The sequence below is a fragment of the Lissotriton helveticus genome, chromosome 4_1 (genome assembly GCF_964261635.1).
Source record: "Lissotriton helveticus chromosome 4_1, aLisHel1.1, whole genome shotgun sequence".
NCBI classification, from domain to species: Eukaryota; Metazoa; Chordata; class Amphibia; order Caudata; family Salamandridae; genus Lissotriton; species Lissotriton helveticus.
The window spans coordinates 1,109,009,914-1,109,036,956 of record NC_136063.1 but is presented as its reverse complement, the minus strand read 5'-3'; the positions used below and the strand labels follow the sequence as shown (position 1 = coordinate 1,109,036,956).

General features: G+C 43.3%; 2 protein-coding genes across 2 annotated transcripts in view; both read right to left on the bottom strand.

Annotated features, from left to right (window-relative positions):
* The window catches only part of CAVIN4 (caveolae associated protein 4), a 112,085-nt gene extending 100,196 nt beyond the window's left edge, over positions 1-11,889 (bottom strand). Inside the window, exon 1 of the mRNA XM_078687712.1 lies at positions 11,375-11,889. Within this exon, the coding sequence (XP_078543838.1) occupies positions 11,375-11,785 (411 nt within the window). The 5' untranslated portion in view covers positions 11,786-11,889. The remainder of the gene's footprint in view (positions 1-11,374) is intronic.
* Positions 11,890-13,022: 1,133 nt separating this feature from the next.
* The window catches only part of TMEFF1 (transmembrane protein with EGF like and two follistatin like domains 1), a 579,610-nt gene continuing 565,589 nt past the window's right edge, over positions 13,023-27,043 (bottom strand). Inside the window, exons 8-10 of the mRNA XM_078687711.1 lie at positions 21,047-21,170; positions 15,496-15,654; positions 13,023-14,248 (exon numbers count right to left, since the gene is read on the bottom strand). Coding sequence (XP_078543837.1) covers positions 14,164-14,248; positions 15,496-15,654; positions 21,047-21,170 — 368 coding nt within the window. The 3' untranslated portion in view covers positions 13,023-14,163. The remainder of the gene's footprint in view (positions 14,249-15,495; positions 15,655-21,046; positions 21,171-27,043) is intronic.

The window sequence follows — 27,043 nt, the reverse complement described above, 5'->3', positions numbered from 1 at the left end:
AGTGGTGCAGAGTAGAGTGGCTTTGAGTGGAGTGGTGCAGAGTAGAGTGGAGTGGCCTTGACTACAGTGATGTAGAGAGCAGTGATGGAGAGTGCAGTGGTGCAGAGTAGGACAGAGTGGAGTAGAGTGCATTGGCATAGAGTGGTGCACACTAGAGTAGACAGGCGTACAGTGGCGTGGCGTAGAGTGCAGTGATGTGGAGTGGAGTGGTGCAGAGCAGAGTGGAGTGCTATAAACTGGAGTATGCATGGTGTAGTAGTCTGCTGTCATTATAGGCAACAAACTTTCAATTGAAATGACCATTACATTTGCACAGATATACAGTTTTACTGATAAAAGCATACAGTGCACAAACGATAATGTGTGGAAATGTCATCACCTAGTGTATTGCTTTGTTTGATCATATTCAAATATTTTTTCCACCACACTTCAAACTAACAAAATGTGCTTCATTTGTGCTTTCCTCATTCTGAAATATTCTAAAATATCTGCACAGTTATTTTATAGAAATTTAAATGTTGTTGCATGCTAGAAATAAAACTTTTATTTCACAGCAAGGTTGTCACATAAATCCTCTCAATATGAACTCGGAGAAAGAAAATTAAACACCCATCTCCCTCAGAAAACAGAACCTAACATTTGACCTGTCTTTGAATACACAACAAACGTGACAGAATAAGAACAAGATGTAAAGGTCCATTTACAGAAAGGGAGCACTTGGAAGACTACAGTAGTTAGGCAATGCTCAGAGGGGGGCAAAACAAATAATGCGAGCAAATAGAAAGCACGCAAATGTGAGCAACAAACTGCAAGGCCAGTGGTAAGCAAGGGTGGAATGCATTCAGGGAAGCTTTCTGAATGTCCGCTAGATGTCTTTAGCAAAGGAGAAAGCTGTGCTGTCTAGGAGGCTTAGACCTAAAAAGAGCACCACCATTTTGTGCCGCTCTGGGACCACAGTAGCTTGCACCAGGACTGTGTCTCAGAAGTGTAGGCCGAATGAGCCAATCAGAAATGTTACATTTTACTAAGTGAATCACTTGATGTACAATCACTGCAACTTTTATAAACAATTGCATTCAGAAGCGCACAATACCTTCAACGACCCTGGGAAACAATGTTTTGCTGTTTCTCTTATTCATGTATTTGTGCAAGAATACGGTTCCATTTTGCTTATATTAATGATTCTTGTATATAATATGTGGGATGGCCTTCTTAAACAGTTTATAAAAATATTATGAAATCTGCTCATATTTTTCCATTTACCATTTATGTACAACAATGTCATTTCTTTGACATTGCCTCTCTGTCCCTCTCTTTTCATTCAGTAAAGTCCCATTGCATACTATGTTAATCATATGTTGTAGAATGAGGTGTAATACATATGATGATATTGTGTAATTCTGTACCTCTGAAGACCAGAGAAGAAACGACATCACGCATTCTTGGACCATAAGCCAATTAACTTTTCAGGCTAATAATCCCTTATTTAGAACTATCATAGACAGATGTAAACGATTTCGGCTAGAAGCACAACATCTACAAGGCGTCCATCAAGAAAGCAAAAAGGTTACAATACTTACCCAGGACTCCCAATGCAAAACCCACCACTAGGGTATGCAAAAGGATCTTCACAAATTTCATTAACCGAGAGTGCACAGCTGCAAAGATGACTCCATCTCAAACATCTGTAATTTACTTCAGACTCATGCCCTGCGCAATCCTACCACCTACACTGTTGCAACCCTATCAATTAGCAGCCTCAGCAACTTCTTATCTCCTTGCAACCTCCCAGCAGAGTTCAAGATATCCAACATATGACCATTTCAGGAGAGGAAAAATCTAAACCCAGCAGATTTGGCCAGCTACAGACCAATGTCTAATGGACTATTTCTTGCAAAACGTATTGAAAGAGCACTGTCGCTCAGATTTGAAACTTCGGTGGGGTCGCTAGAGGGTTCACGGCAAGATGGCTGTACATTAGTGCAGCTCTGCCACCCATGACACATCTGCAGTAATATGGTGCTGGTGGATGCCCCAGTACCAATTGGAGTTGTTAGGTGCCCTGTTGGGTAAACAATTAAAAAAATCTCAGTCGAGGAACAGCAGCGGCGAGGCCTCTGCGGACAGGCGGTCTGCGATTGCGCTGTAGCAGCTGGGGCGCCTCACCGATTGATCAAGAGACATGCGGCAGCAGAGGGGGCGATGACGGGCTGCTGAACCCCTACATGAAAGGCCAGTGAGTGGAGACAGGCCTGGAGTGGGCTTCAAAACGCTGCAGACGCCTCACACTTGAAATACCGGTGAGTGGTGATAGACCTGGATCTGGCTTGGAAGTGCTGCTGGCGCAAAGCACTGGTTGCGGTGGGTGCTGTTGAGCATCGCTGTCTACGGGTACGGCCTACAGTCTCGGCAGCCAGTACACGTGGGCAGCGAGGTGCCTGTTGAGTCCTTCCTGGTACTTGGGGGTGAACTGTGATGCCGGCGTCTGGCCATAGGAGTGTACTGGGAGCATCGATAATTTGGATAACAGCACTGCAGCCCCAACTATTGAATTGTGACAGTGCGCCACTGCCTTGAAATTGGGGTGCCCCGTAGTGGACTATTGGGAGTAAGGACATGTGAGCTGTGGCAGACAAAAAATAACAATCCTGGAGTGTAAAGGTGCAGCGTCTGGTGCTTGCTATATGGTAATTTAGGCAGATGGCTGCAGTCTGCCTACACAGGGAATTACCTCTTGCTTTCACTGACCCTTTTGAGAGTCCAATTGCAAAGCGGGGTGCACGTGCTGGGTGCATAGGGTATTGAGGTCCCGGGCAGCTCTGTGCAGCAGAGACAGCAACATATAGACCCCTTGTGTGCTGTATCATGACAGTTCAACATGGGCAAGCTGGACAAGACACAGCCGTGCCTCACATTTGACATGCGCAAAACTGGCAGATCACAGCATAAACCGACCTCAAAACTCGCAAGCATATGCACCTTTGGAAACAGCCCCAACTCTGGAATCCATGTTCCTCATGATGCAACACAGCCTGCAGTCAATTGATGGCAAGATAGGCATGCTAAACTACGCTTGGATCATATGGCGGCAAAGCTTGACAAGCAAGGTACAAGGCTGGGTGAGGTTGAGCAACAAGTATCTACCATGGAGAATGATGTGCACATTGTGTCATACAAAACTCTAAACATGGAGAAGGTGCTTGCAGTGATCCAAGCCAAGAATGAGGACCTTGAAGCGAGGTCCAAGAGGAACAACCTACGGATAACGAGGCTGCCAGAGTCAACTACTGTCGGTAAACCGGAACTATTTATGGAGGGGTTGCTTAAACAGATATTCGGAGCTGATAATCTATCTCCTATTTTAATTGTGGAGCGAGCCCACCGTTCTCTGGCAGCGCCCCCAAGCCCGGGTTCCCCGCCGCGAACCTTAACTGCGCGGCTACTAAATTACCACGGCCGGGACACGATCCTCTGTCCGGCCCGGGAGAAAGGACAGATCACCCATCAGGAGAATGCATTGGCCTTCTTTCCGGATTTCACCACCGCGGTTCAGGCTGCCAGGAGAGAGTTCATCCCTACAACAAAGCTACTGCAGGAGGAGGATATCCCATATGCCATGCTTTACCTAGCGCGCTTGAAGATCGGATCCGGCACTTCCAAGATCTTCACCAATCCAAGCGCCGCCTTGGAACATGCGAAACACAACAAAAAGCGCAGACGTGAAAGCACTACCGAACCAGACGAGGAGGAACAGTGAGAACTGGACAGTAAACACCAGATGTAAGTGCACCACTGGGGATGGACAGTGGCTATGAGACCGCTCTGGTGGGTGATGTGGGAGTTGGACTCACTGCCCCCCCAAAGTATGGTGACGTTAATTGATGTTTGAATAACACGTTTAGAACAACTGCACCGGGCATTGTAATCTCCCTGCAGCATGGGTATGCAATGCGAAACTGTAAATTGGTGCTGCCCTACGCTATTTGATGGTTGGTAGACGCTGCCTCGTGGAACTATGGACATACGCACCACCTCCCCCTCACATCGGGAGGATGTTGCACTCTTGTGTCCCCTAATGGGTGTACCCCAACAGTTTTTTTGGGTTGTATGGGAATTTAGGGGTCCATTACTACTAGATTGGGTTATGTTTAGCAAGTTGGGGTGCTGAAGTGGCTGGGAGGGTTGTGGGTGTGAGGGGTGGCATGGCGGACGCAGAGGGTGGTGGCTGCAATGTTTTTTATATGTTGGTTCACTACCACACCAGTCCTACCATGGGGGTGTTGGGAAAGGGAGGGGGGAAGAGGGTTGAAGTTATATAAAACAAAAACACTATTGTATATTATGGGATTTTGAAATTGCTGCTTTAAGATGATTGTAATAATTGCTACTACTTGAACATGGTGATTCAATAAAGAAAAAAAAACTTGCTGCCAAATCAAACCAGTCTCTGCCCTGGAAGAGGCAGAGAAACCACTCTAATCCCTGAGACAATCAGTCCTTAATTTGTAAAATATTAAGTGCCAGGGCCCTTCTTAGAAAGCCACTGCAGCCTTCTCCACGCATTGCCTCTACCAGCGCTGCCAATGACAGTACCAACATAACACCTAACCAACGCACTCCAGCAAATGTGACCATTAAGACTATCGGAGGCCACACAAGCTAAAATATTGGCTTGTGGGAGTGGTATTATTTATTTTCAGTGCAATTTGATGTAGTAAATAGGTGTTGTCCTCATCTAAAAATTTAACATACAGTGGCCGGGGCTGTCACTGACTAGAGCCAGTGCTGACAATTAAGTGCTGGTGCTGAGCACTGGAAACCACTAACTCAAATGAAGCACTGGACAGAACATGAAGAGAATCAATGGTAGAAATTACATTACTTCAGTCCTACTGAACCTGTTCACTGCATCCGACAGGTGGCCAGCACCTCCTTCTAGAATGATTACAAGAGCTCAGCATAAAAAGAATTACACTTCGACTAGAATGCCTACCTCTTGACAGATCAGGCATCACCTAACGTCCCCCATTAACATAACTCCTCTTTTATATCAATACTAAGATACCTCAAGGATGATTTATGGCCCCACTGTTTTTCAGTATCAACCTATCCCCACGATCTTTAATCTAAACTAACCAAGTCCTTTAATCTAACATGCTACAGCTACACCAATGACACTCTGGTCATTCTAAAGCTAACTGTGAAACAAAAGGGACATGTGAAGATCAGGACATGACCGATATATATGAAAGATTGATCAATTGATGTGGACTAACTGCTTTAAAAGTGAACTCATCATAAAGAGAGCACTTGACATGAGGAGACTAGAATAAGTATCATCACACTTTATGTTGGCCTACAAGAACCAGCAGCACCAACACCCACATTGGCAGAAGTTTAAAATCTGGGTGTGATCATGGCTTTCAGCTGATGACTGGTGCCACAAGTGACCCAAACCATGGGAAGTAACAGCTCCAGGCAACCATCTCCCATGTCATGCCAGGTAAGGAACATGCAAACAGGCTTGAACCATAGCCTCATTCTCATTACTTAAAGGACTAAAAAGAATGCAGAATGCCCTGGGAACACAAATACTAGGGGCTTCACTTGAAATTTGTTGATGCACTGCAGCAAGCCTTCCTGCTGCACTGCCATGCGATAAAATAAAAGGGCAAGAGTGCGCTGTATCTACAAACCCATTGCGCAGCCTGTGCGTCACTTTTATGATGCATCTGCAGTGCAATGGGCTTGCCCAAAGTTACAGGGCCACATAAAGTCAACCTGGGTGACTTTTCCTGACCTTGTAAATATGGGTCCCTTTCACATATTACTCTGCGTGAAAGGGAATTCCATGGGTGTTGCTGTGGGCATTCCCATGAAACATCCATGGAACCTGACACATTCCCAGATTTACAACGTTTGATAAAGCTGAAAATGCGTCAGAATCGATGCCTCCCCAGGGGAGGCATAGAAGTGGAGCAACGAGGAGAAATACTTTAATTTTTCCTCATTTTTTCCTCTTTCTATGCGTGCTCCATTCTTCAGCATGCATAGAAAGAGTAACCTTTTTAACAATTATTCTTTTTGTGCAAGAAGTGTCCCTTCCTGCACAAAAACAATCATCCCCGTAATGCAGGCTTCCTAGCAACATGACAGAAGGGTGTCTGCGTTGGCGCAGGGCTGCTGTTTGTGCGCCGGTGTTGGGGAGAAGGACAGGAATACACCGTTGTTTGTAGATACGGCACATTCCTGCCCTATTATTTTGACGCACAGTAGCGCAGCGTGAAGGCTTGCTGCGCAGCCATGTGTCAAAATATAGTAAAGGAGGCCCTAGATTTATATCTACATGACCATATCTCACGGCTCGAAAAGCACTTCATTGCCTACCCATTGCCAGACATTCAACTTTTAAGACCCTGCATATCAGTTTTAGGTCACCAATGACAAAGGCCCAGATTTTGTTCAAATAAAGCTCAAAAGATATTTACAGAGGACAGCCCACTATTCCAGGCTGGTGCCACACCGGGGCCGCCATACTCGTATTAAGGCTATTAGTGTTTACGAGAAGGATAGGTAGAGTTCTATTGCCCCACCTGGTAAGGTCTCCGAGTGTTACTTTTGAAGTGAAGCTTAACATGGTAAAGGCTGGAGGGCTTCATGCATAATGCCAGATTAAAAATGGCCAACAAAATGATAGAACGTCAGCTTTTTCATACTTAACTACCTGCAGGGCCATCGCTGCAATGGCAGGTACTATAGAATGCAGAATGTCTGAGAAACAGGAACCTAAAAAATTGAAATATCCGAACGTGACATTTGGGCCACACTAAGCCTGGCCAGATGGTTAACCTGGCATTAGTCATTCTCTCTCCTCATGTGTCTATGTGTGGCTGTCTGGCTAAGGGTGTCTCCGCCTGTACACTTCTTTCTATGCACCTCTGTCTGTCTTCTGTCTGATTTCGGTGCAAAGGTAGAGGCAGTTGCACAAGTGCTATTCTTCTCAAATAACTATTTAAATGTATTTTGCTTTGCAATTCTGAACATTCCAAGAGTATGCCTTCCATTCTTACAAATGAGGTTTGCAGGGTTCCAAACAGAATGGACAGTAAATGCTTTTGACATGTGGTGGTGAAATCTACACTCCAAGGGATACGGCATTACCAACGCAGGCTAAACCATGTGTGCCATACAACGCAAGCAGAACAGCGATGGTCTTAACCACGCATATGCCTTAACCACGCATATAAGTGGATAAGGTAGTCAGCGCTCTAGTTGCACAGCGGATGGGTGGGGAGAGGAACAGGAAGAATCAGGACAGGAAGAACTAGGACAGGGCTTGGTAAATAGAGCTAGGGTTGGATTTTAGGGCTCAGGCCAGGGGTGGTTGGGGTAGTTTTTAGGGCTGGGTCCAGTTTTAGGGCTCAAGGCGGAGGGCTGGCTAGTTGTTAGGGCTGTGGGCTGGATTTAGGGCTCAGGGTGGGAGAGAAGAGGAGGTTTTAAGGGCTGGGGGCCAGTTTTAGGGCTCAGGGCGAGGTTGCTGGGGTCAGGGTAGTTTTTTGACCTGGGGGCTGGGTTGTAGGGCCCAGGGTGGGGGGTCGGGTTAGCTTCTAGGGCTGGGGCGGGGTGGATTGCAGGGCTGGTGATGGGTTTTAGGACTCAGGGTGGGGGCTGGGGTGTGAACTTCCTACATATATGCCTTTACCAACTATGCCCTCCCAACAAAATTGGTTGTAAAGGCATGCGTGGTAAAGATGCAGTCGTGGTTGAGACCACGTTGTTTAGGCATGCCTTGTTAATGCATGCATTGCTCTGTCATACAACCACACTCCGATGATGGGGCATGTGATGGTCGCTGTTCTAAATTTTGTCAGTACGTTAAGTGTAGAGGTTTTTGCCATCGGTGTCATTCAAAATGTTCTCTTAGTAGCCATTCATGTGAGGCATGAATCTCCTGCAGGCCTCTGCTGGTGGCCCAATATTCTTGTTGGCAGACCAACGTTTTAAATTCCATGCTGAAATCCCGGCAGAAATCCTTCTAAGATGCCCCATGAATCTCATCTCGCTACTTTTTATCTCTAGCCCTCTCCTAGATGTGCTGTTCTGTTAATAATTTTCATTTGATTTTTGTTGGTCAAAGCTGCCACTGTTGGTTAGTAGTGTGAATATTCTGCAGAATCTCTCTACCTCCAGGGAAGAGCACATCAGAGGTTCTCACTGTAGATGTGCAAGATAATGGGGTAATGCAAATAGAGCAATTTAGATAAACTACAGCTCTCGACTATCATGACATAGTGAACAAGTGAGGCCACTTTTGCTCAGGCCCCCTGCCTCCGCTCATTATGAATATATTAATGGGCTGGCCCAGCGAGAGAAAAGGAGTGACACCTCTGCCATTGATAAAAGGGAGGTAATGGACGCCCATCTACCTCCAGAAAGGCAACTCAGGCAACCACTGGGCTGCTGGCGGCATCAAACAACGCGGAGACTGGCAAAACGACCACCCAGGCTGCTCAAAAAAGCAGCCCACAGCTGGAATTCGGATACCGGCCCCTCGGACATTGCCCGAGTGCCCTTGTTACCAATGCGACGCTGAGGGTAGCCTCGTGACCTACCTGCAAATGGATGCTAATAATGACGCAAAGCGTTAACAGCTACTGTCATTTTCAGTCTTGTCAATCCGAGTAATAGCATGGTTTGGTCTCCTAAAATTCTAGGTTTGATTAATTTAATATTTCACACACTATTACAAGGAGAATTTTGAGGGGATAAGTTGCATACTCTTTTAGCAGCACAAATGGAGATGAAAGTGTAGCTCCTACAGAGAATTTGTTCACCTAAAGCAGGAGGTGAGGTTTGTGTGATAATTGTTATGCTGTTATACAGTGGTAAGAGCCTTATGATAGGTGCCACAATCCACATGCACAATTATACACATGCCCCAGGGGAAGAAATCAAACTGAAAGTGCATGAGTGATTAGCCAGTCAAAGTAGAACCTGTAATCAAACATTCTCATACTTGTCATTGGAGCGCTGGTCCATGAATACAAGCATGGTGTACGGTGGCAAAATAAAGTGAACATATTCTCCTGCAAAGTGGCTAAAAATACAATCAGACATTCTCCAAACCTGTCTTTGGAACCCCGGTCCACGTTTGCATAAATGACTGCCATGACGTGCAGGTTGATGACATCAACTGCAAGTGGCAAAGAATTCCCATTGTTTTATCCCTTGATCAAACTAAGGGGCATATTAACAAGCAATAGCGATAATTATCGCTATTGCTTGGTTAGAGACAACATTTTACCGCTGAGCTGCGGCGATTTTTATCGCAGATAAACCTTGGTATTACCAAGGTTTATCGCAAATGCGATAAAAAACGGCCGCAATGCATGAATATCGCTGAAAAGTCAGCGATATTCATGCATTACCGAGCTAATGCTCTTAGCCATGTTATCCACCTCCCATTGGATAACATTGCTAAGAACTGCTCAGGGCAGGTGTTAGCTTTTGGAGTTATTCGCGCTTAGCGCGAATATCTCCAAAAGTTGGTAATAGGAGATAGCGATGTTAGCGACTGTTTCCAGTCGCTAACATCTTGGCACGCCCACTTTGCATGTCATTAGTGATAAATATCACTGACATGCAAAGTGGGGCCCAAGATGGTCGCTATCTCCTACTCGCTGTCGCTAACTGGTGTTAGCAACAGCTAGGTAATAGGGAGATAATTTTATCTCTGATTTCTTGGCTTTTAAAGCCAAAAAAGCGGATATAAACCCCCTTGATAATATGCCCCTCAGTTTGATGCATGGCCTACGTTTGGCATAGGCCCGGCTTCCTTTGAATGACTTTTCTTGCATCAGGGCCGGCTCCAAGGGGTCTCGCGTGCTATGGAGGGTGCTAGTGGACTGAAGCAACAGATGCCGCCGACCCCTCCTCGGGTGCATTTCTGCATGCCACTCCCGGATTGTGAGCACGCGAACACGCCACAGCTGCTGCATTTTACAGCAGCGTGAAGGCTCTCACTTTATATTTGGAGCAGGGTTGCTATGAAAACAGATCCCCAGGGGGCACGTCCTAAAAGAATATACCAACACCACTAACTGTGAATGTTTAGCTTGTAAAGGATAGATTCGCCATGAGATGCTTTGTAACCAAAAATGTAAAAACCAATATGTTATTCAAATGTAATAAGCGATTATGAACACATGTTGATTTATGATCCTGTACATACCGTACATTCAAGTCAACGGACATATGCGCACACGACGTGGCAGTCACGGTTACTAAAACAGGCAGAAATACTTAAAAAATAGACTATATTTAACAAAGAAGACATTAAACACACTTTTTTTCCATTTGTCGTCTGGCTTTTTTGAGGAGAGGTGAGTGCCCAAGCACTTCTGGAGCGAGAATCTCGCTGTTCGAGGACATTTAGCAACACAAACTGAACTGAATCTCATTTTCAGAGCACGGTTTAAAACACAACCTTTCGTGACACCAGTTGTTAGCTCTCTGTTTATGAAGCAATATCAGACAATTGACACATTTAATCTCATTTGTAAACCTCTGGTAATTCCGACCTACAGGCGTGCTGCTATTCCAAAGCCCTCATACTGAGAATCTCTCAAATGGAGTTCACCCCGAGGAATCGGTTTTCCGAGATGCGGTGTAATACTCCATCCTCGGATTTTCTGCAGACAAATGTTACACTCCTTAAGCGCAAGATTGGCTACTGTATAAATGAAAATATAATAATTGTGCACCAAAGGTCATCGTGAGGAAATCAAATAGAAAACTACCAGACAGGCAGACAGACAGACAGACAGACAGACAGACAGACAGATAGATAGATAGATAGATAGATAGATAGATAGATAGATAGATAGATAGATAGATAGATAGATAGATAGATAGATAGATATATAGATAGATAGATTTATTGATCCATAGATAATTTTAGAATGACAAAAAATGTATATTGAAACCTAGAGACACAGTCACGCAAGTGCAACATTGACATTTCTGGTGATATACATCTACAGACATAGACATACCTGTTTAACATGGCCAGTGCTTTATCAGTGTCTGCAATGACATCAAGTGTCAGGATATGGCGACAAAGCAGGAATTAGGGACACAGGCCAAGTTTGGATAGGAAGCAAGGACTTGCATTGATAAGTTATTTAGACCAAATTCGCAATCATAGGTTTTCATGTCAATAGCAGCGTGTATATTACATGATTTGCACATGCCTAGAGCCCTACATAATCAATTCTGCATACTTTTCACTACAGTTCCTTGCTGGAAAAACCTCTCCATGGAAAGATCACAATGAAAATGCATGAGGAGAGGAGCAGAGAAAGTTACAGCATACCTGGAAAATGACCACACGGAACTTGTTTTTCCTCAGGAGCTCCTCTTGCTTTGATTCCACCTTCTGGACGTGACCACTTTGCTTATCCACACGTGCTTTCACATCTTTAACGTTGGAGCTAACTTTGCGGGTTTTGTCCAAGAGCTTGTTGACGGTGTAACCCGTGTTGGCATGAGCCTGTGCCAGCTTTAAAATGTCGATCTGGATAGACTTAATGGCGTCCTCCATCTCTCTGTGCCGCTCTTCGATCCTCTTCTGACTGGCCTGCACGTTCTCCACAATGTTCGCCACCTTATCCAGGACCGTCACAATTGTCAAAGCTGCATCTTGCTCGCCTTCGTCTTCGCTGACCACTGACAATCGATTCAGATGGATTTTGTCAGCCTCAAGGGTGGCTTCATGGAGATCCATTCTTGTTGGTGGGCTGCCGGCTCTGAGGTGGTTGAAGAGTGACTGTTCCTCACTGTGACCGTGTCTGCTCAGGGCTGGAGTTTTGGCATGTGTGCAAATGAAGGAGTGTGACAGCTGAGCTCTTGGATGTGAGGAACAGGGCGCAGAAGCTCCACCCCTGGAGGCAGGTCAAACATTTATAAATACGACATATTTCAAGAAGATTGTCCACATGCCTCTGGCAGCATGAAACCCTCTAAATTAGGAAGCAGTGCCTGCTACTCGCAGCACGAGAAACAGAATGCGCCAGTCTATGCAAAATATTGTCAAAATGAAGAAAAGAAAATTCAAGTAAATGACTCCGTTTGAAAGACATCAAAAGTAGCTTTATTACATTAAAAAGAAATGGCTCCCGGAATGCCTGCCCCCTTTCAAGACAGCCCCTGTGATCAGTTGTCAAACACCCTGCCACCCAGTTCCAAAGCAACCGTTGCACATTTTTTTATTTAAATAACTCGGAAACATATGGCAGGAGTCCCAGTCACAACGGCACACCTGTCTTCCAGTTCTCCGTTTACAACCGGCGTTAAGGTATTTTACACAAGTCATAGAAAAGGTCCCAGGCTGTGGCTACGGTGTTCACTGTACATTTGAAAAGGTAGGTAAAGTGCGGCGGGTGCAGTCGTGGGCAGACGTCAGCTGCTCGTGCGCACTTTGACGCCTTGACGTAGCACGTGCAGCTCGGTCCGGTAGCAGCAGAGGCCATGCGAGGACGTTTCTTTCTACAGTGAATGAGGACGCTTTCTTCACGTGCATTTCCTTTGTTTTCCAACAAGCATGACAATTCTATACAATCTGAAACATAAGATCATCAAAAAGGGGAAAACTGCAAAACCTGCCCAAAAACATAATTGCTCTAGGATGCCAAATTCCTGCAGGTGTTGATTGTTCAGTTCACATGCAATGTTGGGAACCGTAACATAGAAGCACAAAGATGGCACCCGGTGCTGAACAAAAAGGTGTCGGGGACTTTCTATATATATATATATATGCTTTTATTATGGCTTCGCATTGTTATGGTAGGGGTAAACCTCCCGAATGAGTGGGATTACCATCTTACAAGTCCTTCTACAGTTGATTATTCCCAGGAGATAACAACGGAACACACAGCAGAGTGAGAGAGATGTCCGTTCATTTTTCCACTTTTACGTTTCATGCAGAAAATATTAAAAAAAATAGGCACACCCAAACATGAGAATGTAGTCAAAAGTTTATATCGTGACATGCCCTTCTAGTTAAAACGTTGAAAGCGTTTTGCAGTTTATTCATTTAAACAAATTAATAAATCCTACATGCAGAATTCTGACAGCAGAAAAACTAAGTGTTAAACAGCTGATCACATATTCGCATCATATTTCAACAGTTTCGTATCAAGACTATCGCCTCGTTTGCGATAAAAATTAACCCGGGTAGATCATTTTCAGAAAACCTTTTCTTTGCATATCTTTCTCGGAAAATCAAATCCTCAAAAGTTTTAAGTCATTGGCGTCCTGACTTGCAAACACACCTAATATGCAGTTGGCTAACTCTTGGCATTGAAACATGAATACGCTTTCATCAGAATTAAAACATCTTTAATTGGTGTTAAGTCTTCTTCCAACGAGGTGAGATGCAAGGTGAGTTCTAAAGTCATCTTTCAAAAATCGGCTTCATTTTAATCATCCAAAATAAGCTGTTATAAGTTCCAGTCGTTTTGTTTTTCATTATTAAATTATGTTGCCACTAAAATGAAAGTGTTAGGAATGTGAGGGCGACAGAGTACTCCAAGTGTTCCCATTCACGATTTTAAATATGTCACAACTACACACAGTACACAGCTTCACAGTTCATGCAAATTGGCAGTGTCTAAAAAATTGTTTACTAACTTTCAAAAACATTGAGATATCTATAACACAGTGTCTCCTAGTGTCTGGTAAGAAAAAAAATGAAACTGTAAACATTGTTACCTTTTAGCTCATGCCCAGTTTGTTCGGTAACATTATTTGTTCTGTCGCTTTTTGTGTTTTTTTTTCCATTGAATTTTATCTATAACCATTGGCAACGTTAAGTCTGTGTTCCCAAAAATATTACATTCCATGAGTAAAGCACGAGTCTATTATACAACCATGTGATACAGATACAGAAAAAACAGCCATCTTATTCAAAAGAACAGAAAAGGAGAAGCGCGGAAGCCAGCCCACTGGGGTCAGGGCTGATGCTCACTGGAATACAACAGATTGACAGAGCTACACTACAAAAATGTCCAAAAATAAGGCCTCTGAAATAAATATTTCCGTTTTAAAAAAAGATATAATAAAAATGTACATCACATGGCCAATGCAAGTATAAAAATCATCGAGCTAAACCATCCTGGAGGACGCATCTGATGTGAAGTGGCCAAGGTTTTGCTTCTGCCGACGTCCTCTGTTGTTCTTGGGGCATTTTCTGCAATACAGAAGTCAACAATAAAGAGTGGTTAGTTTTTATCAAAATATGGCTGCTTTCTTCTACTCCCTATGCGTCTGTTTTATAGCACCCGATTCATTCAATTGGTTCAGGTGACATTTCAGAATATTCTTTTAAGTATTTACAGTGGACTGTCCAGGATCCTTGTGAAGTTCTGGACCAATTAACATAGTTACAATTTATGGGCAAGCTTTTTTTATACAACAGTAACCCCTGAAAGAAAATAATAATACCATAACTAGTTTTCACTTTTCATAAGGAACTCCGGATTATCCTCACAAAAGACACCCTCTTCCACCACTCTGCAGGTTTTATTATAGACTTCAGAACATACAAAGGTGATGGCATGAAAACATACATGCCCGTCAAGTCATCCCATGATCTACTCCCAGGGGCTCTTGGAGTCAGTATGTTGTCTTTGTTGTCCCTCTTCTAGTCTCATGGTACTTCTAAATGTGATAATCCAAACATCCTCTCTGGAGGAGTTGTCAAAATGTTTCTTGGCATTGGATGAAACTAGAATAACACCCATGAAGCTACAGGCTTGGGGCACGCCCTTTGTCCTGAAACTATGACTCGCTGAACTTGTCCATAACCAGCAAAGACCCCCCTTTCAATATCTTCCATAGCAGCTGTCCAAGCCAAAATGTTTACAATCCCAGAAGCCCTAAAACTGTCTTGGAGAAATTAGGTGGCCAGAATGTCAATCCATTAGACATAAAAGTAAAATCAAAGTTTGTCCCACTCTTGAAATGTAGTCAAAATTTTACTACTTTTAATGAACAAGAAGTGTTATTACGTTGACATTATATGCATCAACCGTGACACACTCCCAAAGCCTACTACATTTCATACAAGATTTTAATGGTGGTTCCAGAAGTACAACACCTCCCGGGGAAAGTTGGCCAAAGACCCTAATGCATTGTATAACTTCCTTCAAATTCCGTATAAGGTTGCAAGAGTCATCTCTGGACTTGTCGTTAAGGACAGTGAGGCACATCTAATGACCCAAATGGCTAAACGTGGATGGACACTGGCTAGATGCAGGAACTGCAAGCAACAGGGAATCATGCAAATGAGAAAATGAAGACAATTGAACCAAATGAACAATGTGAGTGGACAGCATGCACAATCTCATGGAGGAAACAACAATCTTACCAGGTGAATTGACAGATCTTAACCAAGGTAAATGTACTAATTGGGTGTATATTTTTTTAACTACATACCTTGTTATGCACATGACGATTGCAACTATAATGGCTATCTGTACCGCTCCGATTATTGCTGCAATGAGGACATGAGTAAGCTTTTGTCTGCTCGGAACAACGTAAAGAATATTAAAGTCTGTTTTTTCACAATATTGACCGGTGTATCCAGAGTCACACCTACAACAAACAACCAGAAAATAAGAAAAATTAACAACAAATTTATGGTTATGCTTTCAAGACATAGTATTTATTGAGAAAAACATCTTTGACTGTGTGCGCTCACTACTACAAATAATACGTCCTCCCCTAAGTGTCTGATAATAGAATTGTTTGGTGGAAATTACATTTAAGATGCACTTTCACCTGTGGCGTGAGCATATTTGGACCCTGAAATCTCTGGTACCTCACTCATTCATATCTCATACATATGTCATCTCCCTGGTCCAAATAGTGACTCCCTGAAATCAATGCATGTAACTATTTCCACTTCTTATAATTCTAAAATGGATACAGTAACATCACATCCCCTAAAAGGGATGAACCGATCCCTTAACTTTATCCCATTTTCTACTGAGTTACATTTAACTGCAGCAACAGCAGCATAATTTGATGTAATTTTAGAGGTAGTAGAAGTAGCATCATGCACTGTATGAACCCCAAAGTGACCACACAACGTTTTTTCTCAGTAGCTGAAGAGTATACCTTTCAATAAACAACTTCATAAAACAACCAATTGTGAAAACTCAAGATTGCAGCATACTAATAAAATATAATTGATAAAAGCCACAAATATCCACCTACCAAAATGACCTAAAATTATACCTACTTTTAAAGGATCAGTAATTTTGTTGACTAAATCAGAGGGGTTGCTAAGAAGTCCACATGGGCTACAAGCACGGTCTCCGAGCTAGCAGATGCTGTGCCAACCTACTAGTAAATAACACCACTCCCCAAATGTCAAGTTGTTGTATGTAAATGCTAAGAAAGATGGAGCACTTTCATTCGAGTTGAATTTCATCTTTGTTCAGATAACCTATGGGAAAAACACTAAATGTCAATTAGATAAAGACCCTTGCTGGATCTTTCCTAAGTTATAGAAATGCATTCCAGCCCCATCACCAAGAAATTATTAACACATGTTTGTTAAATTTGCCGCCATTTGTCCTTTTATTTAGGGGACCTCCCTCCTCAATGCCCCGCTCACTGTAACACGCACATATTGGTGTAGGTCTCATCAGGGAAATTCCTGATCCCTAACCGCCCAAAACAAATTTTGGATATAGTTTACATGGATATTTTTTCAAGTTCACAGATTTCTTGGTTATCGGGTAGAAATGATCACCTAACGTCAACCTCCCCACCTAGGTCATTCATCAAATCAGTTTCCCAAAACTACAGCCTCTGCGTGGAAACTTCCTTTTGATGTATGTACACAATGTCCTTCAAGCAGCTCAGGAAGTAGATTGGAGTTCATGAAACACATGGGAAGGCAGAGCCTTTTCCATGTTGGGACTGAGTTGACGGGGCAGATGTGTTGCTCCTTGAAGAGAAATGCTTTCAGCTCTATTCTAAAGCGTAGAAGTAATGCAATAGACTTGAGGGCTTATTTACAAGCCCCTTGCGCTGCCGGTAATGCCACTTTTTCCCATATTAAAAGTGACGCACCAGTGGTAAATAAACCCCTTGATGTTGAAGGATGGTGGTTCAATTCTGGGCACACACTTTGGAGAAGGATGGTTTCTGATTTTATGCATTTCTTGACTTCCGGTCTGCAATGGGCTGGCTCCTTGTGTGGCGTTGAGGTGTTCAATATCACGCCAATAAGGCTTGGGATCTGTCCCTGCTTTGTGTGTGATTCAATGAAGATGCAATGAGGATGATGCAAAATCAGTGGAGAAGGCAGGAGGATACAGAGACTTCCTTTTCATACACAAAGAGAAAACATGGACAGCAGCATGTCCTGAAACTCAATTGATATTCATGCAGGAGACACAATGCATCAATCTCTTTTTTCAGTTGGGTGGCAACTGCTTTTTTTATATTATTGAATGGTAGGTTAGAGAGTATTCAGACATCTGCCATGTCAGAATTGCCTAGGTTGCTGGGATTCAGATTTGCTGCTACACTACTTCCACCTTTTTCCTATTTCCTCAGATATTTATTTCAGGCTCCGCACATACCCCCAGATGCATCAAAGTTATGTTTTGCGAGTCCTTAATAGCGAATTGTAAGGATTCGCTATTTAAGACTCGCAAAACGGGATGCATGTAGGAATCGCAATGTTATTTGCGATTCCTACCGATTACTTATTTGCGATTCGCTAATTGCTAATCGCAAATAAGGAATGGCTTTCCGATTCATTCCTATGGGCCTAAAGGCCCATAGGAATGAATGGGGAGTCATTCCTTATTTGCGATTAGCAATTAGCGAATCGCAAATGTGCCGCAATTTCAAGGATGCCAGGGTGTCCAAAGGACACCCTGTTGCACCCCTGAAATGGTAATGTTCACTGGTGTTGCGCACACACATGTCCCAAGGACATGTGTGTGTGTGTAATAGTAGAGGTGTAGAGGTGTGGCGCCGCGGCCAGGGCGACTGACGCTGGAATCTGGGAATCAGGGTTCGATCCCCGGCTTCGGCGGCAGGTTAGCCCAGCACCATGTGACTCTGGGCAATAGCTCGCTTAATCTTCCCGACGGCCCCCTGCGCCTAGAGACCCTTACGGGTGATTGTGCGCTTTACAAATGTGGATTATTATTATTATTATTATTAATATACAACTTAGAAAAATGCACTAAAGTGCATATTTCTAAGTTTTTGCTATTTACCAGGTAGTTTGAATTTGCGGTAAATAGCGAGCCCAGATTGCGAATTCGCAATTTTGGAATGGTTCATGCATTGCCTTTAAGGAATCGCAAATTGCGATTCCTTAAATGCAATCGCTATTTGAGAACTCGCAATTATTTGCGAATTCTTAAATTGCGAGTGCATGAACCCTTGATGCATCTCAAATGCCATTTTTGCGGGTACAAACGGCCGAATTTTGCGATTCGCACCGTTTGCGCTCGCAAAAATGCTTGATGCATCTACCTGATAGTTATTTTACTTTGCCACCTCTTAATTATTCTTAATTTCAGTTCTGCTCTGATTGTTGTAATGCTGTGTACCGTGCATGATTAAAACTGCAAACATGCACTAAACATATTAAACCGAGGTAGTGTTACCGTGGTGCCCCCGAAACATCCCTGCAGCCTGTGCCAGGCACTTGGAGGCTCGTGCTGCGGCCTTTTGTGGACCGCAGCACAAGCCTCAATGCAAATAGTCATGTTTCTGACTACCGACACGGCCGTCGGTTCATAATTTGGAGGTCGGGACCCTCGCCTACTTCTGGGCAGTCTCGATCCCAAAACGATGTCGGTCGGACGCTCGTCTGACCGGCAGCGCAATGAGGACCACCGTGTGGGGGAGTAAAGCTTGTGAGGCAGGCAACTCAAATAGTGCCTTTAGCAGCAACAGCTCGTAATTCAAGTAGGAAATGTTCATTTCTTTAGTGTTTATTAGTAATCTTGCAGCAGCATGGACGATATATATTAGTGGAGCTGGTGGGGTGCGCTGAGTGGTAAATAAAATGGTAAATAACAAAACTGCCTTCTGTTAATTTCGTATTTTGTGCAGATAGTATATGTTTTAAGTTTTTTTTTACTTTTGGAATGTAATAACAGCTTAAATGTACACATTGTGGTGAAGGTTTACGAGAGAGTTATGCAATGGTGTGAAGTTTCAGAGGAATACCTGCATTTTGTTTCTTAATAAAAAAAGATTATTGCCATTTCTTGTATCAAAACGTTAGTCTTCACCACACATGGTTATAGAGTCAAAATATACGCAAGAGTGCTTTGTCTCCAACAGCATACTTTTACATGATCATTGGTAGATAGAAATTCATAAAGTCGTCTTAAGACTTCTCGCCTCTATCAAATATCACACTTCTGTCTTCATACCCATCCTCCTCTTGCTGCAAGACCTCAATGTCACCGCATCAAGGGCACCCGCTAGATTTATAAATTGGCATTTCAAATGCCGCGCAATGGTCCACCCTCCTTGCCCTGCCAGCCAAGACTTGCAGGTCAACTGTCACCACCACTGTGATGCTATGTTTCATTTTGCTATGACAAGACCTATTTGTGAGCCAGCTTTGGGGTGACTTCTATACCTTTTCTTGGCTTGAATCAATTTCCCTCAAAAGATCAAGGGGTATATTATCAAGGGGTTTTATCTCCGCTTTTTTGGCTTTAAAAGCCAAGAAAGCGGAGATAAAATTATCTCCCTATTACCAAGCTGTCGCTAACACCAGTTAGCGACAGCTAATAGGAGATAGCGACCATCATGGGCCCCACTTTGCATGTCAGTGATATTTATCACTAATGATATGCAAAGTGGGCGTGCCAAGATGTTAGCGACTGGAAACAGTCGCTAACATCGCTATCTCCTATTACCAACTTTTGGAGATATTTGCGCTATGGGCGAATATCTCCAAAAGCTAACACCTGCCCTGAGCAGTTCTTAGCCATGTTATCCAATGGGAGGTGGATAACATGGCTAAGAGCATTTGCTCGATAATGCATGAATATCGCTGACTTTTCAGCGATATTCATGCATTGCGGGCGTTTTTTATCGCATTTGCGATAAACCTTGCTAATAGCAAGGTTTATCTGCGATAAAAATCGCCGATGTGCGGCGATAATTTTTGTCTCTAAACAAGTTAGAGACAAAAATTATCGCTAGTTGTTGATAATATACCCCTAGAGTCAAGGGCATACCCTGCACATGTGTAGAAACTAGGCACTCCTCGATTTCAACGTGGAGGCAAATTCAGAGAGCGGTAGTGGCCAACGTGCTATAGAGTTTTTGTCTTGTACAGTACACCCTGTGAAGGTATTTAAATTGGATCATATGGAATAGCATTGAAATGGCCACTTCACGCGGAGGACTATTTCGTTGTGACCTCCCATCTCCCCCATAACGTATAACTGTCCCAAAGCATTGCAGCTAACACTTCAGATCGGATCTGCAGCTTATGTCAAAGCCCCCCCCCCCTGCTTATTCAAAGTGCAAATCCTTGACACGTAAATGATGGTTTATGGTTGCAGCTTGTATATAGTTATATCGAAATGCCCAGTAGACCGTTATAGGGAGCTAGCTTCCGGAGCCTCCCTAAATACCCACCAGGCGGCGCCAGATCATAACAAATGGCCCAGAAAACTCGTGCTTTTAGTGGAACTGGAGCACCCAAATGACAAAACATAACTTTCATTTTGCCTCGGGCTCTGGAAATCACCGGTGTCGTGTCTCGGCCACATATTTAACAAAGGCATAAAGCTATACGGCACACCTGTCACCGATGATGTACGGTGCTCCAGCATGAGCACATTAACCTATTGATCAAAAGACACATCTGACTGAAACCATTTTTTCATGATACAGCTCACAAGCTCCTTTGCAAAGCATAATATAATCCACCTTTCTTATTTTCTCATGTTTCCTGGTGCTCGCTCCCTGACTGACTTACCGACAGGACGCCTTCTGAGTGGAATATGTTAATTCACATTTCCCGTGCACACAGTGGCTGTTGGCCTTTTCTGAGCATGGGATGGAGTTTCCAGCATAAATTTCCTCCCTTTGATCACCGGCATCTGGAAAAAAACACAGAAATAAATGTTCTCAATATAAAAAAAAAATCTGGAACACGGTGCAACCTTCAGGCAAGAATCGGTTTTCTGAGGTTCATTAGTAAGACCTTGGATGCTGCTGTCAGAGTCAGCCTGGTTAGGGAGATGATTGAGCCGAGCAGACTACAAATGTATTCCAAAGCTAAGGCACATGCTTTAAGAAGATAAATCCCTCTAGTACTTGTTGATAATAAGATATGTTTGTTTGCTGGCTTGGTAGAAGTAGTATTTCATTCTTAGCTCTTTTCTATTTTTTTTTATTGAAAACCTGCTGTTCTCTATTACTTGCTCTGTTTCTCAAAATGTATTTTGTTGTGGGAATTCAAATGCATAAATGTGCTCAACACATATGTTCTGCATGCAAAAAAATGGCTGCAAGCATGCATATCAATTTATACAAAATAATCATAGTATTTCATAATCATTGTAACAAACTATCGCCTCCCCATACCCTCGTAACTGGCCCAGTAAAAAAATCTCAGGGGCATATTAACAAGATGTGCGTTAAAAAACGCACATCGCACATTTCAGTATCACCGGCTATCGCCGGATTTTTTCGCCGTGTTAGCACGTTATTATCAACGCGCAACACGTAGGCGATAGTAAATCCTGCGATAGTGAACATTAGCGTGTGAAAACAAGCGTTGTTTTCACGCGCTAATGTGTGCCTTGATAATATGGGAGGTGGATTCAGCTTTATGATCCACACCCCCATGTTATCAATGCCTAACACCTGATCAGAGCAGGCGTTGGGAGACCTGCGATAAACGAGTTTATCGCAGGTCTTTTCCTCCCAACGCCTGCCTTGGTGATAGGGTGTTCCCACCTCCAACCACATTTTACATGCGGTTGGACGTGGGAACGCCCACTTTGCATGTCATTAGCGATGCTTCTCGCTGACATGCAAAGTGGGCTTGAGGCAGGCGTTGCAATGCCCTTGTGAATAGGGTCGCTGGAAGTATCGCTGCTTTCTCGGCGAATTGTGCCGAGAAAGCGGCGATACTTCAGCTTGTTAATATGCTCCTCAGTGTTCAGAGACAATACGGGTAAGCAAAGAGAGTGTATAGAATATTGGATAGCCACAATATAGAGACCAAATTATTGAAAACCAAACTATAGATAGGTAAGTATATATAAATACAAATGGATTACAACCGTGTATTCATACAGCTGAATTACAAATTGGCAGCAGAGCAAGCAGGAGGTGTGGTAGAATATCTATGTTTTTGACCTTAAAACATGGAGATCTGTTTTTAATAAATTGGGTTTTTGATTGCAGCAGGTGAAAACCCTTCTCATGCAAGTGATCCACAAAAGTCACTAAATTAATCTGTGCTTAACCCTTTGGTAGTTTGGCACAAAAGCAGTCAGGCCTAAAGAGTCACTCCGTAAAATATTTATGCAGCACTCAAAAGTAAAAAATCTGAAAGCACAACACAAGCAAAATCCCAATCCATTTTAAAAATAGACACATTTTTAATAAATAAACTGAGACCAAAAATCCAATCAGCAGGACCAGTGGTATGCAGTTTCAAAGGTTTTAGAGAAAACTAACACTAACAAGCAAATATAGCCAAGAATGGATATCTGGTTGAGCTGGACAGGGGCCAAGTCACAAATTCAGGCCGACCACAATGAAGCACAGGCCGGCCACAGGATAATGTTTGAAATAGTACCTTCCGTCCTTTAGAATCAAGATGCAGAGTCCACGTTGGCCTGCGCTGCACTGCGTGAATTGAGTCATCAAGTAGGATCTGCAATGTGTGATCCTGCATCCAATACATTGCGCAGGGTCAGTGCTGTGGAAGAGGAGTTGTAGTGCTGCTGTCAAGATGAGTTGCGTGGCATCAGTGTCATGAAGCTGTGTTGCGGAGGCTTGCATCAAGATGCATCACACTGGGTAGGTGCAGCCACTGATCAGGAGCTGTGTTGCAAGGTCTGGCGTCGAGGTACGGCATGCTGTGTCCGTTCCAAGGAAGCCTCCGGCTGGGAGCTCTCGATGCGAGGACTTGCATTGGGAGTGTAATGCTGTGTTGGTTCCTATGATTTCGCCAGTCACAACCCTGTTATATCTCTGTAGCTCAGAACAGGAGACAAGTAGACTGACCCTTGGAGACATTCTGGTAGTAATAGATTCAAGCAGCAAGGCAGGCTTCAGGACTCAGGGCTGTATAACACAGCGTGGTAGTCCTCAGGTAGCAGGGCAGTCTTCAAGTAGCTGGACAGTCCTTCTTCTAGTAAAGTCTGCATGTCCAGGCGTGATCATGATAGTGGGTCTCAGGGTCCAATATGTATACATGATACCAGCTTTGAAGTGGGGAAACTTCTGGACTTTCCCCAACCTCTGGTTCTGGAATTTCCTCTCTTCCCCTGCCCAGGCCCCAAGATTTCTGGTGTAATAAAAGGCTAGTGTGAAGCCCTATGCGAGTGCAGGAGGCAGCCCCTATTGAAGTATAAGTGTTGTAGCTGACAGCTCCGACACTCACCCATCCTTTAAGGATGGCCCATCCTGATAACACCCAGTCCCCCTTTGTGACACTGTCTGGCAGGAATATACAAAGGCCAAATGCACTTAGTCATGTGACCCAGGGCATATCGCAGGCACCATATGGTTAGGACAAGAAAATGGCAACTTGCTAAAATACATTTTTAAAATGGGGTTTGATCCAGATCAGGAATAAAGTGTCAGGAACCTATGTATAGACAAACATTAAAGATTCTCGCAACAACCATAGATTCAGAACAATCTTACAGTATGCCTCATACTTATTCTGGAGTATATGCAAACCGTTTACTCAATATGACTTCACATTACTTAATCTCCCCTATGAATCCGAGAGAACTTTCTGAGATTTAACTTCTCTAAGTTTAAAGAAAATCTTGAAATCATACAAACACTGGATTACAAGTAGGCTCACTCTATTCTTTTTATGTACCATCTTTATGCTGTGGAACATACAACTTTAGACAATACTCGCACCACAAATATCATATAATGACTGAAATAAAAAAACATTGAGCCAATATTAACAAGGATGTCACAAAAACAAGTACAAATACATTTAAAAGTGTCCGTTGTTTACATTGGATATAGCACACAGAAATAAAAACATTGAAAAGTGTCCAATGTATGTTATTTTTTGTATCAACTTATATTTTACGGCACCTAAGTCTATAGCCCATAGGGTGTTGGGGGAAAGAAATCCTCACGAGTCCCTTCTGGATGTGCAGTAATTATGTGTTTCTCTACATTGGCAAAAGTTATCACTTATTAAGTGTAATATAGCAACCCAATGTTATCCCATAGGAGAGGTAGGCTTTGCTGTAGTATAAAATGATTTTATGACTTTCTTGCTACCAGGACATGTAAAAATTAAAAGTACATGTCCAATTTTTTAAATTCAGTGCACCTCGCCAGATGGGCTGTTTAAGACCTACTCTAAGAGTGACTTAGATGCATTAAAATTGAAGCTTTAGGTCTGGCAAATGTTTATTTTGCCACTTCAAAATGGCGGTTTAAAACTGGACACGAGCTACAAGTGCAGGGCTGAGATATTTTAAAAGGGCTACTTAAGTGGGTGGTAAAAGAAGTGCTGCAGGCCCACTAGTAGCATTCAATTTACGGGTCCTGGGTACAAGTACTATAACTTTACTAGGGACTTAATAGTAAATTAAAGAGGCCAATTGAATGTAACCTAATTTTACCATGTTTAAAGGAGTGAACAAAAGCATGTTACCACTGGTTAGCTGTGGTAACATGCACAGAATCCTTAACCAAAAAAACAGAATTGCTGTCTTTAGTCTGAAATATTAAAGATGGATTATGGAGTTCCTTGATATTGTGGATCCTTTGTAATTTTAAACATCTTGTGATTCTTATTATATTGCCTCTTTTTTTCTTTTTTTAAACATGTGCAATCTAATGTAAATTTGTATAATACAAAAACTACTAACTCAACAGTGTAATGTCTAAACCTGTCTCAGATCCTTGCCTGCTACCAACCCATCACATCCTTGTTTTGCCTGAACCCACAACATCATGTTCTATTTTGTTTTAATGTAAGTGGTTTTGGTACCGGAAGGTGGTTCTCTGTAAAGCACTTTTTAGCACCATGGTGCTAGGTAAGTGCTACATCAAAACTTCTAAAAACTCCACTTCTTCTTATCTTTTTAGTGTGCTCCCTCAGTTCACTTCCCCCGTAGCACTCTGTCTGGGATGGTCACCAAACCATGTTCTTTGTGTCATCACTACAGATTATAGGATAAGAAACAGCAACTGTTCATTTCATTGGTATATTTTAAAATAGACTAAGGGCCAGATGTAGGAGTGGAAATACCGGTCGTTAACGGCCGAGTTTGGCCGTTACCGACCGGTATTTAGGTATCGGCATGTAGGGGCCAGCATTTTACAGAATCGATAAATTTACCGATTCGGTAAATTTACCGATTCTGTAAAATACCGAATCGGTAATTTTACCGATTCGGTAATTCCACATGTAGGTGACACTCCTGAGAGTGCCACATGCCCTTTAGAGTCTGAATTTTACCACCCAATCCTATTGGGTGGTAAAATACCGAATGCAGGTGTGCATGCACATCTGTGCATGCACACCTGTGCCATGTGACACACAGACATGCCCTTAGGGCATGTCTGTGTGCCACATGGCACACATGCCTGTAATTGGGGTGCTAGATGGTGTCAAAGTGACACCCCCTGCACCCTTGCAGGATTCGGTATTTACCGATTCGGTAAATACCAAATCGGTATTGCCCATTGATTCCTATGGGCTTCAAGGCCCATAGGAATCAATGGGCAATACCGATTCAGTATTTACCGAATCGGTAAATACCGAATCCTGCAAGGGTGCAGGGGGTGTCACTTTGAATCGGTAAATACCCAATGTTACCGATTCGGTCATTAAAAATTAATTTGTACCTACATCTCCCACCTTCTATTTTACCGATTCATAAATACCGAATCGGTAAAATTCGGTATTTATGAATCGGTAAAATAGAATTACCTACATCTGGCCCCAAGTGCCTTATTACGAGTTTGGACGTCATGTAGGCTGCCATATCGAACGGGGTCGGTCTGGACACGGTGAGCTCAGTGGTCCGACCGCCATATTAAGAGTTGGGCGGATCGGCTTATCGAAGACTGCGGCTGGAACACCGAGACCACCAGCAGACCGCTGGGTTCGCGGTCGGGGAAAGGCAGCTGCCATAGGGTGGTACAGGGGAACTGCATTGCCATGCGTATTACGAGTTGCATGTTCCACGAGTGGACCATAGTGGTCTGACCGTCTGCTTCAAGTTGGTAGTGACAAAGGATTTGGTGTGCGTACTCACCCCTTTCTTCTTCCAGGCATATCCCGGTGTGGATCCCTATCTCAAAGTCTCCTCTTAACAGCAGGATCTTCTACCCGAGGATTGCAACCCTGTTTGCGGCAATCTTCAGATGAGTCCTTTTTTAACCATATTCCTATTGCCAGGACTGCCTACATATGGGCTGAACCCTGGTAATGGGTATATGGTATTTTCCCACATATATCATGCATATGTGTGCATCCGAAAAGAAAGAATTTTGTTGAGTGCACTGCATCCCCAAATGCGATGCAGTGCGCGCAACAAAATTTGTTTTATTTATTAAAATGTTTACTTACCTGTAAAACTCCGTAATCCATGCATTACTACCCTCCACCCTGCCCCTCTCCCTCCCCACGTCACCGCCCTGCAGGTAAACCCACTGACGGCCGCTGCTGTATTAGACTGGACTGGACTAGACTAGACCATAGGTGAGGTTGACACGATGTTATTATTAAGTTGCAAAGGCGACG